The 18,475-nt window shown below is 37.9% G+C and overlaps 1 protein-coding gene across 13 annotated transcripts in view; it reads left to right on the top strand.

Moving 5' to 3' along the window:
* The window catches only part of LOC127845715 (piezo-type mechanosensitive ion channel component 1-like), a 255,188-nt gene that overhangs the window by 191,919 nt on the left and 44,794 nt on the right, over window positions 1–18,475 (top strand). For all 13 annotated transcript variants that reach the window (XR_008033338.1, XR_008033339.1, XR_008033334.1 and 10 more), the window contains 11 exons: window positions 526–745; window positions 2,016–2,179; window positions 2,372–2,436; window positions 3,023–3,115; window positions 5,043–5,153; window positions 5,638–5,794; window positions 8,032–8,205; window positions 9,156–9,236; window positions 10,111–10,286; window positions 11,342–11,495; window positions 13,800–13,844. Coding sequence is in view for 6 of the 13 variants with exons in the window: in XM_052376809.1 (XP_052232769.1) it covers window positions 526–745; window positions 2,016–2,179; window positions 2,372–2,436; window positions 3,023–3,115; window positions 5,043–5,153; window positions 5,638–5,794; window positions 8,032–8,205; window positions 9,156–9,236; window positions 10,111–10,286; window positions 11,342–11,495; window positions 13,800–13,844 (1,440 nt within the window). In the remaining 7 variants the exon portion in view is untranslated. The remainder of the gene's footprint in view (window positions 1–525; window positions 746–2,015; window positions 2,180–2,371; window positions 2,437–3,022; window positions 3,116–5,042; window positions 5,154–5,637; window positions 5,795–8,031; window positions 8,206–9,155; window positions 9,237–10,110; window positions 10,287–11,341; window positions 11,496–13,799; window positions 13,845–18,475) is intronic.

Genomic DNA, 18,475 nt, shown 5'->3' with positions numbered 1-18,475 from the left:
CTATATAAGTGTCAGCTGGTCACCAAAACCGCTTCAAATCCACCTATATAAGTGTCAGCTGGTCACCAAAACCGCTTCAAATCCACCTATATAAGTGTCAGCTGGTCACCAAAACCGCTTCAAATCCACCTGTATAAAGCTGATAATATGAGCTGTGTTAGGAAATATTAATTACAGAGCATTATAGATTTCTGTTTTTGTATCTCATTATTTTTTTCAGTTTGTCACTTCATATGTGATATTAATCAGGGCAAATACAAATTTCAGGGCTTAAATGCTGTGCATTCAGCTAATTATGTTGACATACAATGGAATCCATGCGTAAAGTTTGTCATATTTGCCTCATCTTACATTTTTGATTTAGATTATAATGTCTGCTACAAGACTTTGGATGTAAATTTTGTTTCAAGTTTGATTTTGTGGTTGAGCAACCAATGATAATTCGCCAAAAGTAGTGTCTCCCACATAAGTTTGGTGTTAACAATAATCTTTATAACACTAATTTTGATTTTGGCATTTGTTCAGCTGATGACAACTGCAATGACATCTGGTGTGAATGAAGCGGTGAAACAATCTGAGCAAGACGAAAAGGACCTTGATAGGGGACGCAGTCCAAGGCCCACCAGTCCGTCAGCAACAACTGATACGCCTGATGCTGCTGCGGAGCCTGACAATCAGAAAATTGTTGCTACGGTGACTGAAGAGAAAAAAGAAGGGGAGAAGGGAACAGAAGAAGAACAGAAGGGTACATATGATTTTTATTGGCTTTTGGAATAATGTAATGCTTTTTTTTTCTCAAAAAAGTGAGAGAATAAACTTTTTAATGATCGCTTGCAATAGTGAACATATGTTCAGAGAAAAATAATTATTAATAATTAACACCAAAAGCAATGTTTTTCTTTTGAAGTCATGCTTTTGAATATTCTTTTCATTTTAAGAAGTTTTAGCTTAAACTATTTTCTCATTTGTGCTCACTGTACTTTTGTTATTGGGTTAAGAAATCAACATTCCAGCTTCTTTTTGGATTGCATCAAAAAATAACAAAAGACTTAAAACAATTTTTTTTAGTTGCTGCCACTGTCCCTACAAAGCCTATAAGGACTGTGACCATTTTGGTTTCAGATTTGATACAATTTTCGATTTGTTACATACCTTTTTTAACATGAACTGCTATTTATTTTAATTTATTTTGATGATTTTCTATGATGAACATTAGCACATGCATCAGAACAATATTCCATGTTAACTTGAATTAAAAAATAATTGTCTCTTTTCAGTCTTGTGGGAAAGTGTATTAAATTAATGCCCTAATAAGTTTCAATGTTTCACCACTAAGCATTGAATCAATGTTTACATTTTGCTTTGTTTTGAATGGGAATATTGTTAGAAATTTTTGTTTATTTATACAAGCAAAAAGTTCAAATTGAGTTAGCTTATTTGGTAATATGGTTCTTGTATACAGGAATAACTTTTTGTCTCGTTTGGTCATGAATTTATTTGTCTGGCCAGAATTCCCATTTCTCTGTTAGAAGTAACGAAGAGTGTTTTTTTTGCCTAATTGGGAAAAGCACCGTTACCAGCCTGATTAGGAAAATTGGACGCGAAAAACCCATAAATTGTGAAAATGTTGCATTCATATTGGGAAATTGGTGTATTTAATTTTTTGCTCCCAACTACTTTAAAATTGATAACTGAATGTTGTCAAGTTGTGAATATTATATTTACTAAGGGTTAAGCCATAGAGCTGCATATAGAAACTAACTCAATGTTACAATATATATATATATAATTTGATTTTTGTTTCCTACCATTGGGAAGGTTTGGACAGCAATTGGGAAATTCGTATTTTTTTCCTAATTGGGAATGTGCCATTTTCCGGTACTTTATGAAGAAGGAAAAAAATCCCTGTAAAGGTAAACTGTAAACATGGTTTTACAAGATCACTGTCAAGTTGTCAATCAAGCATTCCAAAATTTTTTTTATATACAAAACGTTTGATGTAATTTTTTTTGTAGGTGAAGGCATTGACAAAGTGAAGACCATATTCAGTTTCATTGTTGCTCTGTTGGTGAGCTGTGCCGACTGGATGACGGCACTTTTCAATCGTATTTCCCGTAACTACAGACTGGTGGCAGCCAAAATGAAGGACGATCACATCCGCGTCAAGTTGCAAATTCAGGTAGAATAGCTTATATAAAGATTTCTCTTAAACTTCTCTCATTGTAAATTTGTAAATAGTTCTAAGATTAAGTTGCATACTATTTTTAATATAGGATGCAATAGTTTAACCTGTAGCCCTCAAGTTGAAGGAACAATATCTGCATACTTTGTTGTTTACTTAAGAATCAACTAATTTTTTGGAATTTATCAGTCAGAGACAGGACACATCACTGCGACAAACATTGAGATGAGGGAACCAGATGGTGAACAAAAAGGGTATGCCAGAAATAATTTTATTAAAGCATGGGCACTGTAAGCCAGTTCTGTCGAATCCTTTCTTAAATATTCCACAGACTTAACAATTATTTACTCGAGCCATAAAATTAAACAATATTATTCCAATTTCAATTGTCATATCATAACATTATTCCAATTTCAATTGTCATATCATAACATTATTCCAATTTCAATTGTCATATCATAACATTATTCCAATTTCAATTGTCATATCATAACCAAGTTTTAATGAGCCTTGCTCTGGCAAAACAGGTCTTAAGGCATTTGCTAAAGTGATGTCCCTGATAAGCCTGTGCAATCTGCCAAGGCTTATCAGGGATGACACTCTCTGCTCATATGGTATTTTTTGTTTAAAGAAAGTGAAAGTGTTGTCCCTGATAAGCCTGAACATACTGCACAGGCTGTACATACTGCACATGCTGAACATACTGCACAGTCTTATCTGGGACAACACTTTACGCATGAACATTTAACCCCATTTTCCCAGATAGAGGCTAATTGATCTTTTTTTATCTTTATTAATCATCTAATAATGCTTCAATCTATTTCTTCTGTGCCCTATCAGAGCCACAGGAGCTAGTGATGACCTCATGGAGGTTTCTGTTCAGCCTGTGAAGACGGTTGATACACCTATGGTACCTGTCAGTAGCAAACTCAGGTAAATTTGAGCCTGCAATCTCCACCTTATGCTTTAAGTCAGTTTAAACCTGGTATTTGTACATTGATTGGGTCAAAACCTAGAGTTCTGAGTAAAAGCAACACTAAGATGTCTTTGGAGAAGATATGAGTCGTGTTTTGAGAAAACTGGGCTTAATGCATGTGCGTAAAGTGTCATCCCAGATTAGCCTGTGCAGTCCGCACAGTCTAATCAGGGACGACACTTTTCGCCTTAATTGGATATTTGCTAAGAAGAGACTTGATTAAAACGAAAATTGTCATAAAAGCAGGAAGTATCGTCCCTGATTGGCATGTGCAGACTGCATAGGCTAATGTGGGACGGCACTTTACGCACATGCATTATGCCCAGTTTTCTCAGAACGCGGCTCATATCAAGAATGCTCCCATAGAAGCTCGAGGACCTCCTAGTTGTCATTAGAGCACCATGTCCATTAGTTTATTGTTACCTGGAATTTACATCAGTCCATTTGTTGAAATTTGATCCCAGAAAGCGTAGCTTCTGACCACACTTTGCAATTGTGCTTGCTGGAATGGAGCTGTGCTGGCCAATACCATAAAGGACCCATTTTGAGCAATGTTCTGGGCAAAACTTTGCTTAATTCTAGTGTGCAAAGTGTAGTCCTAGATTAGCCTGTGCAGTCCACGTGGACTAATCAGAGACAAAAGTGGGTGCAAAGTGTTTTCCTAGATTAGCCTGTGAAGTCCACAAAGACTAATCAGAGACAAAAGTGTGTGCAAAGTGTAGTCCTAGATTAGCCTGTGCAGTCCACGTGGACTAATCAGAGACAAAAGTGGGTGCAAAGTGTTGTCCTAGATTAGCCTGTGAAGTCCACAAAGACTAATCAGAGACAAAAGTGTGTGCAAAGTGTAGTCCTAGATTAGCCTGTGCAGTCCACGTGGACTAATCAGAGACAAAAGTGGGTGCAAAGTGTTGTCCTAGATTAGCCTGTGAAGTCCACGTGGACTAATCAGAGACAAAAGTGTGTGCAAAGTGTAGTCCTAGATTAGCCTGTGCAGTCCACAAAGACTTATCAGAGACAAAAGTGTGTGCAAAGTGTAGTCCTAGATTAGCCTGTGCAGTCCACAAAGACTTATCAGAGACAAAAGTGTGTGCAAAGTGTAGTCCTAGATTAGCCTGTGCAGTCCACAAAGACTTATCAGAGACAAAAGTGGGTGCAAAGTGTTGTCCTAGATTAGCCTGTGAAGTCCACGTGGACTAATCAGAGACAAAAGTGTGTGCAAAGTGTAGTCCTAGATTAGCCTGTGCAGTCCACAAAGACTTATCAGAGACAAAAGTGTGTGCAAAGTGTTGTCCTAGATTAGCCTGTGCAGTCCACATAGACTAATCAGAGACAAAAGTGTGTGCAAAGTGTTGTCCAAGATTAGCCTGTGCAGTCCACATAGACTAATCACAGACAAAACTTTCTGCCTGAACTGGATATTCAGTGAGAAGAGACTTCCTTTAGGACACAATGCCATGAAAGTGGAAAGTGTTCCCCATTAATACCAGTATTCCTAGTATGCAGCATATATGAGCCTTGTTCTGAGAAAACTGGGCTTAATGCATGTGCATAAATTGTCATTCCAGATTAGTCTGTGCAGTTCGCACAGGCTAATCAGGGACGACACTTTTCGCTTTTATGACCTTTTTCGTTTAAATGAAGTCTCTTCTTAGCAAAAATTTAATTTAGGCAGAAAGTGTCGTCCCTGATTAGCCTGTGCGGACTGCACAGGCTAATCTGGGACAACACTTTACACACATGCATAATGCCCAATTTTCTCAGAACATGACTCATATAAATGTATGTTGCACAGGCTTATCTGGGACGACACTTTACGCACATGCATTAAGCCCTGTTTTCTCAAAACACGACTCATATGGACGTATGTTATGTCACTGATTGCAGTCTGTCAGGGATCGACCTGGACAGGTTTGAGGAGGAGGAGGAGGCCTTTGAGAAGAAGCAGTCCTGCATCTATAGGCTGCTGGTTGCCACCTACTTTGCCATTGTTGCACGGTTAGTTTGGGCCTGTCATAAAATATGGACGACAGATAACAATCTTAAGATAAAAAGGGGTCTTTTATTTGATGTCTGCCACATTCTTTGCCATTGGTTTACAGTAAATATCATGGATGACTCTGAGTATATGGGACAATACCTACAGATTATGATTTGCACATAACAAGGGTCTTTATTTAATTATTTCTTTTGTTTGTAGGGCAATATTAGTGATTTAAAAACGTAAAATCACTGTTTCAAACAGTGAAAAATAAACAGTGAAAAATATTGATAAGTGTTATTGTTTTTCCTGTGAAATGACATGCTTTTTGAAGTTATGAAATCATAATTTCAGAGAAATTCTCCAGTTTAATTCTTTTAAATGTAAAGAAATAGTTGAAAAAGGATAACACAAAAAGAAAATTGATTTGTTCTTGGAAGATAATCAATGTTATTAATAAGTAATCAGAGGAATTGTTCATTTTTCGCTGCCTCCCTGCAGGACAGAGATGCTGTGCTACTTCCTGATGGTGCTGAACCACATCCTGTCAGCCAGCCTGCTTTCCCTGCCCCTGCCCATGTTTGCCTTCCTGTGGGGCATGCTGTCCGTGCCTCGCCCCACCAAGACATTCTGGATCACCGTCATCACATACACAGAGGTGGGCTGTCAGGCATGGGATGACACAATGTTTTTGAGTTTTTCCCACTCAGAAGCAAAGTGAACAAAGCTATATACAACAGGCAGCAAACCAGAACAGCCTGTGGCAGGGTTCCTAGCCAACCTCGAAATCAGGGAAAACCTGGAAAAAGACTTTTACTTTTTCCAGTCAGGGAAAAGTCAGGGAATATGGGAAAAGTTCCTGAAATCAGGGAATTTTGTTTGGTCAGACTTTACCGACTTGTGTCGAGAAGTCCATACAATTAAAACAGCAAATTGATTCCTCTGCATGGCTATGGTTGCTTTATAGTATACATGTAGCTTAGTTATGTCTGCAACTGCTATTTCTTGAGGGTGTCAAGAAATAGGTCAAAATTATGATCCTGGAATTTTCATTTTCCATCAGGGAAAAAATCAGGGAAAAATCAGGGAATTTTGTTCATACAAAAAGCTGGGAACCCTGTGTGGGTAACTCACAGTCTGTTCTGGTTTTGTGCTGTTTGATGCTCATCAGTATCATAGGGTTGGAAATGAATAATTTATACTTTGAATCTTGAAAGAATGACCTTAAATTTTATTTGATTTTCTAAAGGACTACAAACTGATTAAATACTTACCGAATTTGAAAAGGGTTTGTACATTTGTCAATGAAGCCTGTAATACTTCGGTGATGTTCAAACTACAATACATGGAGTATCCAGTAAGACTCTGGTTTGGCTAGCTTTATTGTAAGTTTATGTTTGCTGTTTGTCCCTCAACCACCAAGACCTTTAGGATCACTGTTAGTACTTGCACAGAAGTGGGTATTCTAGAAGTTTTGTACACAAAATTTATAATTTGCCCTATTGATGCTAAAAAGTGCCATGTGCCATTCAATTTCAATGGCACATGGTACCTTTTTGCACCAAGCAGGGGATATAATGTATTCTTGTAAAATGTGGCTGGGCTTCAAACACAATTTTATGGTACAGGACCTTAATATACCAACTAATTCTTAAAGTTAAGTCTAAATATTAACTCTTCCAGTGCTGGAACTGAATTTTGAAGGCCTTTGCAAACAGTTTGGATCCAGATGAGACGCCACAGAACGTGGCGTCTCATCAGGATCCAAACTGTTTGCTATTCTGATAGTGTTCTTTGAAAAAAATCAAAGAAAATCCTAATTTTATAAATTCAGCAGATGACATTTTTGCAGACGACAAACTTTCCCAGCATGCAAAGGGTTAAGACTATTCTTGAAACTATTTTGTTCTGAAAGTATCATACTGTTCAATATGACACACAATACCTCTAACTAAACCAAATCTTCATTGAAAACACTGTATTGATGACACATGAAAAATTGATAGCCTGTATATATTTGCAGGCTGGACATATTTTCTGGTTCCATGTCTTTTATTATGCCCCCCTTCGAAGAAAAGGGGGTATATTGTTTTGCACATGTCGGTCTGTCGGTCGGTCTGTCCTCCAGATGGTTTCCGGATGATAACTCAAGAACGCCTAGGCCTAGGATAATGAAACTTCATTGGTAAATTAATCGTGACTGGCAGGTGACCCCTATTGATTTTCAGGTCACTAGGTCAAAGGTCAAGGTCACAGTGACTCGAAACAGTAAAACGGTTTCTGGATGATAACTCAAGAATGCTTACGCCTAGGTTCATGAACCTTCATAGGAACATTGATCATGACTGGCAGATGACCCCTATTGATTTTTAGGTCACTAGGTTAAAGGTCACAGTGACTCGAAACAGTAAAATCGTTTCCGTATGATAACTCAAGAATGCTTACGCATAGGATCATGAAGCTTTATAGGTACGTTGATCATGACTGGTAGATGACCCCTATTGATTTTCAGGTCACTAGGTCAAAGGTCAAGGTCACAGTGACTCGAAATAGTTAAATGTTTTCCAGATGATAACTCAAGAATGCTTACGTCTAGGATCATGAAACTTCATAGGTACATTGATAATGACTGGCAGATGACCCTTTTTGATTTTCAGGTCACTAGTTCAAAGGTCAAGGTCACAGTGACTCGAAATAGTAAAATGGTTTCCGGGTGATAACTCAAGAATGCTTACGCCTAGGATCATGAAACTTCATAGGTGCATTGATCATGACCAGCAAATGACCCCTATTGATTTTCAGGTCACTAGTTTATTCTTTATTTTAAGAATGGGTTCTTGAATATGGGCCAAAGTTAATGTTAACCAAACGTTAATCAGAGAAATCCCCTTTCAGGCGGTTGTCGTTGTGAAGTACCTGTTCCAATTCGGCTTCTTTCCCTGGAACAACACGATTTATGATGAGCCATTCTTCCCGCCGAGAATCATCGGTATAGAGCAGAAGGACAACTTCTGGGTGATGGATCTCATTCTGCTCATTGCTCTATTCCTCCACAGGACCATACTCAAGGTATTCTTGCAATGTATTTTGCTAGAACTTTCTGTAGAAAGTAGTGAGCTATTCTATTTTCCCTTGACATAGACTTAAAGGTTTGTTTCCGATTCTTATTTTTCCCAGCATAGATGTTGTTATCTGAGCATACTACTGTTTTGGCAAGCTAGTTTTATAGGACCATACTTAAGGTATTCTTGCAATGTATTTTGCTCGACTTTATCTGTAGAAAGTTGACACTGTTTTATTTGCTTAGACATTCGCTTTCAGGCTTGTTTTCTTATCTTATTTGTCCCTGCATTGATGTTGGTGTCTTAGCAAAATGATTATGTTTTTTTGTAAGCTAGTTGTATTTGATAGACTACATGGATTTGATTCAAACTTATATATTTCCCTTATTAGCCTGAACTTTGGACAAATTTAGTTACTCTAGTTTAAATATTAAAAAAATAAGAAGCAGTGTTACCGGTAGAAATTAACATTTACACTTGATAGGCAGATAAAACATTTTTGGTAAGCTATATACTCTAGAATGGCTTTAAGAATTTCCTTCAAACTTTAAACAGTTATTGCCCTTATAATTGAATTCGACAACTATGTTCCCTAATTCTCTTTGGACAATTTTGAAAAGTGAGACCTTTAGAAATTTAACAAAGCAAATTCCTTCTTAGTGAAGAAAATTTTGAAACTCTGACCTTGCTCTTACTTAACAGAACCCTCACATATATGTGTAACTATGCCTCTTACTTCACAGAACCATACATAATTAAAGTAATAAATTTTTCCTTCCTTTTCAAGTAACCATCTTTCAAAAGTAATAGTGTTTATATATATATTGTATTAACCTGTACTTCTGACCATTCATAAAATTAGGCTGAAGCAACTCATACTATTTTCTCTTACATGTATATTACACAGGAACAATGAAAAATCATACAAATAATGCATCTAAAATACCTCTTTTGCAGCGATACGGGCTATGGAAAGACGAAGAGAAGATCATCATAGATGACAGCAAGATGTCCTCACCCCCTATGTCTAACATTGAGGTACAGTGCTTCTTGATTACATGAATGAACAGGTCCACTTAAGTCAGACTGTGTAATGAAAATTTCCTAAAAATCCTTGAATTTTAAATTAAATATAACATTCTTTTTTTTTACAGTTATTTTAAAACTTGTTAAGAGTAAAAAGATGGCCCTATGTATTATTATATTAAAATGTTCACTTAACTTGTACTCTGAGCATGACCTTGGATAATTAAAAAACCTTAAAACAATTCTGTAAGGTCATGTTTTCTTTCTATTATACACCCAACTCCCTATGCAATAGAGTAATGTGTACTTAAATCACTGGATGTTTGTCTTTAGTAAAAAATTTCACCCAAGGATGATACTCCTTCTCTTGTAAATTTCGACATTCAAACTTGCATAAAGGTCAGTCAGTCCTGCAGTATGCAAGCTGAGCCCTCCATGATGAAAAATAGTCATTAAACTGTTTGTGTATGAGACTCGCTATGGGAAAATTGGGCTTAATGACTGTGATAAAGTGTCGTCCACGATTAGACTGCGCAGTCTGCACAGGCTAATCAGGGATGACACTTTCCAGCATACACTAGATTTTTGCTATAAAGAGAGTACCTTCAGACATAAAATACCATAAAAGCGGAAATAGTCGTCCCAGTTTAGCCTTTGTGGTCAACACAGGCTAATCAGGGAGGATATTTTGCGCACATGTAACACTTTAATCCCTGTTTTCCCAAACAAAGCTCATATAATTTAGTAAGTTTTACATGCACATAAGCAACACAGGAAAGATATAATAGATAAAGGAGCTACTAACGCCAATACATTCGTGATGAAAAATACTCCCAGATCATTGATCTGTCTGTATATAATTTATTAACTAATCCATCCCATGAAGGCAACCCAGGAGGAGATAGAGGAGATGGAGGCCCTACGAAGGGTAAGTCGGTCCTCCAGTATGCAAGCTGAGCCCTCCATGATGAAATCCCCATCGTGGACCTCCAGCCTAGCGAAGAGCCAGAGGCCTGAAGATGACTGTGACAGCCGGGATGGAAAGGAGGGGAAGAGCTTCGGGTATTTAGTTAAAACCTTTTTATTTAAGCTCAATCGCATCAAAATCCAAAGATCTATTGAAACACTCTTGATTTCATTTCTTGGGTAGAACCAGTACTCGTCTGTTAAGGGGATCTAAAGAAGGCTCCCACAGTGGGGATCGAACCCTCCTGGTTGCTAGGCCAACAACATATTCTCTACTGGATAGTTTTTTTGTCCCCTACCGGTTTCACCAAAGGGGACTTTCCCCTACCGGTTTCACCGGAAGGGACTTGTGGTTTACGCTCTGTGTGTAAGTCAGTCAGTCAGTCAGTCAGTCTGTTTGTCAGTCAGTCACACTTTTCTGGATCCTGCGATAACTTTAAAAGTTCTTAATATTTTTTCATGAAACTTGAAATATGGATAGATGGCAATATGGAGATTATGCAAGTCATTTAATTTTGTTCCTCTGTAAAAAATTCTGGTTGCTTTGGCAACAAATAGACTAGAAATACTGCTGAAAATGGTGGTTTTCTGGATCCTGCGATAACTTTAAAAGTTCTTCATATTTTTTCATGAAACTTGAAACATGGATAGATGGCAATATGGACATTATGCATGTCATTTCATTTTGTTCCTACGTCAAAAATTCTGGTTCCTATGGCAACAAATATAAAATAATAAAAAAATCTGACAATGGTGGATTTTTTGACAACGGTGGAGCCGGTAGGGGACATATATTGCTTTGCAATTGTCTTGTTTTTAGATGCTTGAATATTTTTGTGTGAATGGGGGTGTACCCTTCAAGTCATGGCAATTGGGAATCTGATCAAACAACAGAAGCACAACAAATGTTTAAGCAGCACTTGTACCAGAAGACAAAATGATTGTGTTCTTATTGAACTATGCACATGTGGTTTCAAATGATTTAAAAGTGTGTAAAAAAGACCATAATTTGATTAACTACTATTGAGATATAGAAAATGCTATTAATGGTATGTTTAAAGTACACCAGTTTGATTAGTATTTTAATTGAAAAAATGATTCCATTTGAGAAAAAAGACATATTAGATCTCGGTGTAAATACTTGTTTTCAGTGTCAAAGCCCTCTTTAAGCCTTTCATCAACTTCTACAAGCAGCTGACCTGTCCTGATTACAACGCCACCACAGATGTTTATGCGGCCATGTTTGTCTGCGATTTCATCAATTTCCTGATCATCGTCTTTGGTTATCAGGGTTTTGGACCATCTGTAAGTCAGTGTTATAATTACTTATCCTATAATGTTGTACTGGTGTACACTGAATTGAATAATAAATATAATTACAGTCCACTCTCGTTATCTCGACATCGGATATCTCGATATTCACGATATGTCGAAGTAAGCTCAATGTCCCAACTTTTTTCCTTCTTTATCTATATAAATAAACATCGCATATCTCGATTTTCGTTATGTCGAATAATTTGATATCTCGATATAAAATTGTGTCCCGTGTCCCGATTTTACATGTAATTACTGTGGTTTATCTCGAAGTGCGAGAACTGTTCCAGTGTCAGCAAAAGGTGAGAAATTCTTTCTTTGATACTTCACCGTCCGGCTTCGCCCGGCTGCTCCCGATACTGTGCTGTTAGGAAATTGATCCGTTAATTGCATCAATGATCACACGTGTGTAATGTCGTTAGCCATTAACAATTGAGTAAGGCCTGCCACTTTAACTGTCACTTTAACATCAATTAACTGCAATTAATACACAGCCTGCCGAAAGGCCGAAAGACTAATACTCGAACTACAAAATGTACATGTACATTTCAGTATTCCAGAACGTGTTTTACGAATGGTCAGATGGAAAACCCGCGTCTTGATTGGACGTAAATTGCATCATAACTTTAAATAGCAACATTACCGGATGCTTACTCGACAGTTTAGACAAATTATAACTGCATGAGTTCATGCAATTATGTTATACTTAAAACGTCATTTTAAGCATTGAAAAAGCAAAATTAATCGTGCCTCGTAAAAACACGTATATATCAGGTAGAGAGTTTTATGCCACACGGTGACGGCTTTAGTTAGACCACTGAGCAGGTATTTAGATGTTAAAAACAAGGTAAACTTTCGTCTCATTTTTTCTTTGAAAACGCCTAATCGGATATCTCGAACTCTCGTTATCTCGATATTTTTCCTTGTTCCCGCCGACTTCGAGATAACGAGAGTGGACTGTATTGGTACAGTATGGAACACATAGCTATGAGTTTGACCAGTCCACCAAACATAAGTGGTTAAAGGTATTGTGTGTCAAATCTTTTGTGGTCAATTAAAGTTCTGGGCCAAGAAAATTCTCAATTTTTGAGCTCAACTCAGAAGATGAGATTTGAGTTTTCACTCTGCTGAGTATTGAGCATGTCGGTCAGTGAACAAAAAATCCAAAATCTCGGCTATAATAATATCAGTTTGCAGGATCACGTGACTTTGTGGGGATCCCAATAAAATTGGCACATTATCCTCTGTAGACTCAGGGTTGAGTCAGGCTCAGAAGTCTCAACAATCTATATAAACACCAAATTGAGCATGATGAACAAACTCAGCTTAACAAAATGAGAAAAGAATTAATGTTGAGTCTGAATATTTACTTGTGTATGTTTGTAATACCAAGCCAAGGACATTTTTTCATGTGGAAACAATGTAATACAAATTGGAATAGATTTCTAGTGTTTGAAATGATATATACATCATATCTGTACTTTGGTTATGTCGGTTTGAAAATGGGGGGGGGGGGGGGGTTGTGATGCCAGGGAATCCTTTACCGCTTAATCGTATTTTGTGTGGTCCTTTAGGAAGTTAAATATAATTGAAGACTTTTCTTACTATATTCAAGTTTTAAAGGCTACATTTCCAACCCTTAGATACTGATGAGCAGCAAACAGCATAAAACCTGAACATACTGCGAGCTGTTTGCACACACCTATGTTTACTTTACTTCTAGGTGGGAAAGGGTTAAAATGAAGTTGAAATAGAATAATCATGTAACTTTGTGATAATCTTGGTGGATATAATATCTTGGCTATGTGGAATTAATCAGCCATATCACTTGAAGCTTTTCTGAATGATGGACTTCGAATTATAAAGAGCCTTTTCCATGATCTAACTCAATTAGTTTTAATCATCATCACATATTGGTGATAATAGTTGTGAGAATAGTATATTTTTTAATTCGATTGCAGGCCATGTTGCTTTTAGCACTTCTGAATTTTGACTCTTGAATGCTAAAAATGGGTAAATTAACTTTATCTGCTCTCTAACATAAATACATTTAATAGTATCCTCACCAAACTTGGTGACTATGTATGTGGGCATACGATTTCCACTGAATTTAAGAACTTGAATCATTCAAAATTGACCATATTAATAAGGACCTTAAAACAGCTGTTTTTTTTGTGACACATTGAACTCTTTTTCTGCTCAGTAAGTAATGTCCTGTAGTATTATTATTGTTGTTAAATATGAATGCCTTTCCTTTTTACTATGAATGTTAATTCTCAGGTATCCTTTTTTCAGCAATCAGCGTCGGGTGATGTGGCCTCATACATCTCAGAAAACAGGGTAACGTAGCTGTTTGTGTTGTTCTTATTTGATTGAAGTAAGATCATTACTTATAAATGTACTATACACATTCATCCTGAAATGTCCAATGCAATTTAACAGTAAAAGTACACCTTTTGAATGATCAAATAATGCATGCCTCATTTACCTCTTTTTGAAGTCAGATAGGATTTTTAATGTCATAAATACTGACCTGTTATCTCATGCTTCTCCTTTCCAAGGGGAATTAACTCATCTGGAATTTTAACTGGGAATCCGCCACCTCAATACCGTAATACAGGCCAGGTTAAACATAGTGCAATGCAACCTAGCCAAAAATCGGTAACCAACCCTCAATATTCTTTCCGGATCGACCAGGTGTATACGTGTCTTTTACGGCTCTGAATTGAAAATTGTTTTTCGATTTATTTCACCTGGTTGATTTGGGTTTTGAATAGATAAATTGTGTTATTTATCTTTTTATTTCTCATTCGGATTGATTTGTGTGGATTTAATGGATTTTGTTTCATTTGTAAAAGGTAAGCCATGTTTGTTTTTATCGAACAATGGTTTATTTCTACCATGCTGGGTGTTTTCAGGCGCGAACGACCAAGTGCAAAACGTGCTCTTCTAATACATTGCTAGAACGTGCAAAGCATGTTCTTCGAATGTGTTACGAGATCGTGCAAAGCGTGTTCTTCTATTGACAGATTGTTTATCATTTGCCATTGTGTGCAATAATTATTTTAACGTTCCGTATGACAATCTAATTGATCGTCATTTTATTTTTCATCTGTTTTGAATTAAACTTTTGTTTAATTTATGATCTACGGCAGTATTATTATAATTTTCATTATGGTCAAATAATGATTTTATGTGCCGTATGATAATCTGGTCTGTGACCAGTTTATGGTTGAATATGTTTTGCTCTTGTTTTTCATATATTCGACTACATGATGGTCGCAGAAACAAGAGTGGATAAATACCCGTTGACTTCGCAGACCATGGATGATAGTTGCAGCATCAGTCACCGGGTATCGGGCACGATGGCGACCGTTCTATGCTAAGTCTCTTAGACAGTCGGTCAACATCAGACCATATGGCGACACCCGTCAGCCAGTCTTTGCCCGATGGCAATGATCCGCCATAGGGTCATTATCCGGTGACAACACTGGTCATGATATGACCGGTACGTCACCAGGGACGTTGATCACAGACCTTTGATCGACGTCTGACCGGCCGGTCCGGTCCGGTCATGATATGACCGGCCGGTCACCGGTCCGGTCCGGTCATGATATAACCGGCCGGTCACCGGTCATGTCACATGTCCGGTCACTGGTCATGTCACCGGTCATTGATCACCGGTCCAGTCACTGGTCCGGTCATGTCACCGGTCCGGTCACTGGTCCGGTCACCGGTCCGGTCCGGTCACCGGTCCAGTCATTGATCACCGGTCCGGTCACTAGTCCGGTCCGGTCAACAGTCATCAGTTAGGCCTGCCACCGATAACACCAGTCACCGGTCAAGAAGAAGAACTTGGTCTTCATCATTGGATTATTCACCTATTCGTCGTCGACTACATCGTCTTCATCAAGGAGTAAACATCGGACACGCTCTTCTTCGTCGAGCAGTTCTCATCGTCGCGGCTCTCATAAGCGATCACGCTGTCACTCACGGAGACGGTATTCTAGAAGATCTCGGTCTCATCGCAGCCGATCCACATCTCGACAGCGCAGCCGATCCAGATCTTGACATCGCAGGAAACGAGGACATCGTCAACCTTCACGTAGACATCATCGGACTTCATTGAGCACAACAGGATAGTTATCGAACATACCTCTCCTCCATTGAGCAGTTCTCGGCGTTGATACGCTCGTAAGCGATCACGTCAACGCTCACGGAGACAATATTGTAGGAGACAATATTTCCAGCGTAGCCGAACAATATTTCAGCATCGCAGTTATATGGATGTCGCCACTTCTCACGTAGGCGTTAATGAACCTACAGGTCATATCTCCATTTTATTCCTTTAGGAATATCATGTCTCCATTCCACGTGTGATGGTTTTTCTTATGGCATCCACACATGTTGCTGTCACCGAGCCGTATTTGTATACGAACACTAGTTCGTTTAACTTTCAGGCTTCGGGATAAGCTGTTCTTTTCTCCACTACGACTACAAGGACACTTTATGCCTATTAATACTGATAATCTACCGTTGTTTTCCGGTTAACATTATCAGATGACTTCGTGGATGGTCATTCTTCTGCACCAGATATTTCCTTTCTGACGCAGTTATATTATAACGGTCTCGATCACCGGACATCGGTCACCATTCATCGGTCATATCACCGATCACTGGTCACCGGTCAGAATAAGTAGTCGTTCATCATCAGCGGATTATTTTTCCTCCTCTTCTTCGTTATCATCATCGGACTATTCTTCCTCCTCTTCTTCTTCATCGAATGAATCTTCGTCGTTTGCTTTAGTGATGTCTCATCGCCATCTGATTGGATTTTTGGCACGATCTTCTTTTCCGAGCAGTGCTTGACATTGATATCAGACCATATGGATTCCACCATTTTCGGTCTTTAACTGGTAACGTCACCGGTCATATTATTACTGGTCCGTTCACCTGGCTACAGTTACCGGCCATTGACCGGTCCGGTTCGGTCACCAGTTACCAATTACCGGTATTCCACTGTGTTTTCATCGGTCAATTTTATAGTATCACAGGTATCGTCTACATTACCTAGTTGTATACCCCTGGCTATGATTGTATTGAAAACTATATTTTATGGATTCAACAATCTACATGACATTTTGTGTTTTTCAATACTGATGTTCTACTGGCGACGGTTACCAAATAATCTCCGCTTACTTGGTCTATGGTTGTTTTTCCTGACCATCCATTCTGGTGCTGGTTATGACCTACTAATACTAGAAGATTACCGTAAATCTACGAATATAATACGCACTTTTTTTACCTGCCGATTTTTTCTGCAAGTACGGGGTGCGTATAATATACCAGTTTAGAGCAGAACAAACATTTTCCTGTGCAAATTTTCAACTTAATCACTGTTATTCGCTTCGCGGCAGCCATTTTGAACTACACCATTACATCAAAGGGGTGCAACAGGGCTCGCGCTGTCGTTTGCCATTTGAGTCATTTGCGAAAATATTGAGAATTTGGCTCAATAAAAATCTTATTTGTGAAAATGCGAAAATCTAGTACAATTTCATTGGAAACATCCGCCATTTATATCAGACTGGTTTTCTATATTTGTCTCTTTGTTTTAATGAAAGTGTTCGAACAGTAAACGAAACCCGGTCTGTACCCGATATTGAGACATCGCTTTACCTTATTGTTATTGAAGTGCGCATGGTAGCTGGCCAATCAACAATGAGCTCGCTTACACATGAAATGACGTTGTCGAATGAAACGTGAGAAGGGGAGGAGCTATCAAATAATATTGGGTTATTCAAGCGCAGACACTGTATACTTTGAATACATAGTTAATATCGTCGTCTGCCTACAAAATAGCGACTGGACACTAAGTCATATATAGAGATTAGCAAATGAAAAAAAACAACTGACAATACCCGTAAATAAATATTTCTTAGCTGACCACTATTTATCTTTCTACTGCATATTTACCAAATCTGAAGTGAAGAGTGGTAATTAAATAATTAGTTTTATGATGCTAATAGATTCTATTACACCTGTCTGCCGATTGCCGAATTAAATTGAAAGGTGATAATTAATTAATTTCTTTTTTACTCCCAAACTAGCCTTAATGACAGCAGCGTATTTTAATTAAAGAGATCATGAAAAACACAAGCGGTTTAATTGTATTTTAAGTTATATTAAAGTATCGAGTTGGTAACACTTCGGAAAGGTAATGCATCTAGACAACTATAAAAATGGAAGTAACCATTTTGTCTTCTTATTACTAGTATTGTTATAATTATTATCGTCCCGAATATTGTCAAATTGAATAAAATGTGAAAACAAAAAACAGCGTCTCTGCTTCTTTCTTTTGTAATTATGACTGCTTGACCCGGATGTCAGCAAGGGGCCCGTGTGTTATCGGTAACAATCGATGGTTATATAAAAAATAGACAGAGATATTTATTATGCAACTGTCAAAACAACAGCACTATAACACATCCCGATCAATATACAGGGGTTTTACTGTGAAACAGATAGTTGACAACACCAAATTGATTGCTATTTCCACAACACAAAAATATATTGACACATTTTTTTGGAAATGGCCGATTTCGGACACTGATTTTTTTAGAGCGTATTTTACACGGATTTTCAATTTTTACCGATAAATTATGACCAAAACTAGGGGGTGCGTATTATGCACGAGGGCGTATTATATTCGTGGATTTACGGTATGAAATACCTATATCTGTTATTTCTACTTCTATCTCAACTGGCTACATGCAGACTACTGGTCTTGCAGATAGATCGGCTGAAGTGGGCTCGGAGACTAGCATTGAGGTCGAACATTACTATTTGACCTCTATTAATTTATGTTCGAGACCTGAAGGATGAATTGTTTTAACCGCCTTTACCTGTCGGCTACAGACTTTGCAGTCAGTGTCACGGAACAGTTGGGACACATTAATGACGCTAGCAGG

The sequence above is a fragment of the Dreissena polymorpha genome, chromosome 9 (assembly GCF_020536995.1).
Source record: "Dreissena polymorpha isolate Duluth1 chromosome 9, UMN_Dpol_1.0, whole genome shotgun sequence".
Classification (NCBI taxonomy): domain Eukaryota; kingdom Metazoa; phylum Mollusca; class Bivalvia; order Myida; family Dreissenidae; genus Dreissena; species Dreissena polymorpha.
The sequence above is the reverse complement of the archived record's forward strand: the minus strand, read 5'-3'. Positions and strand labels throughout refer to the sequence as shown.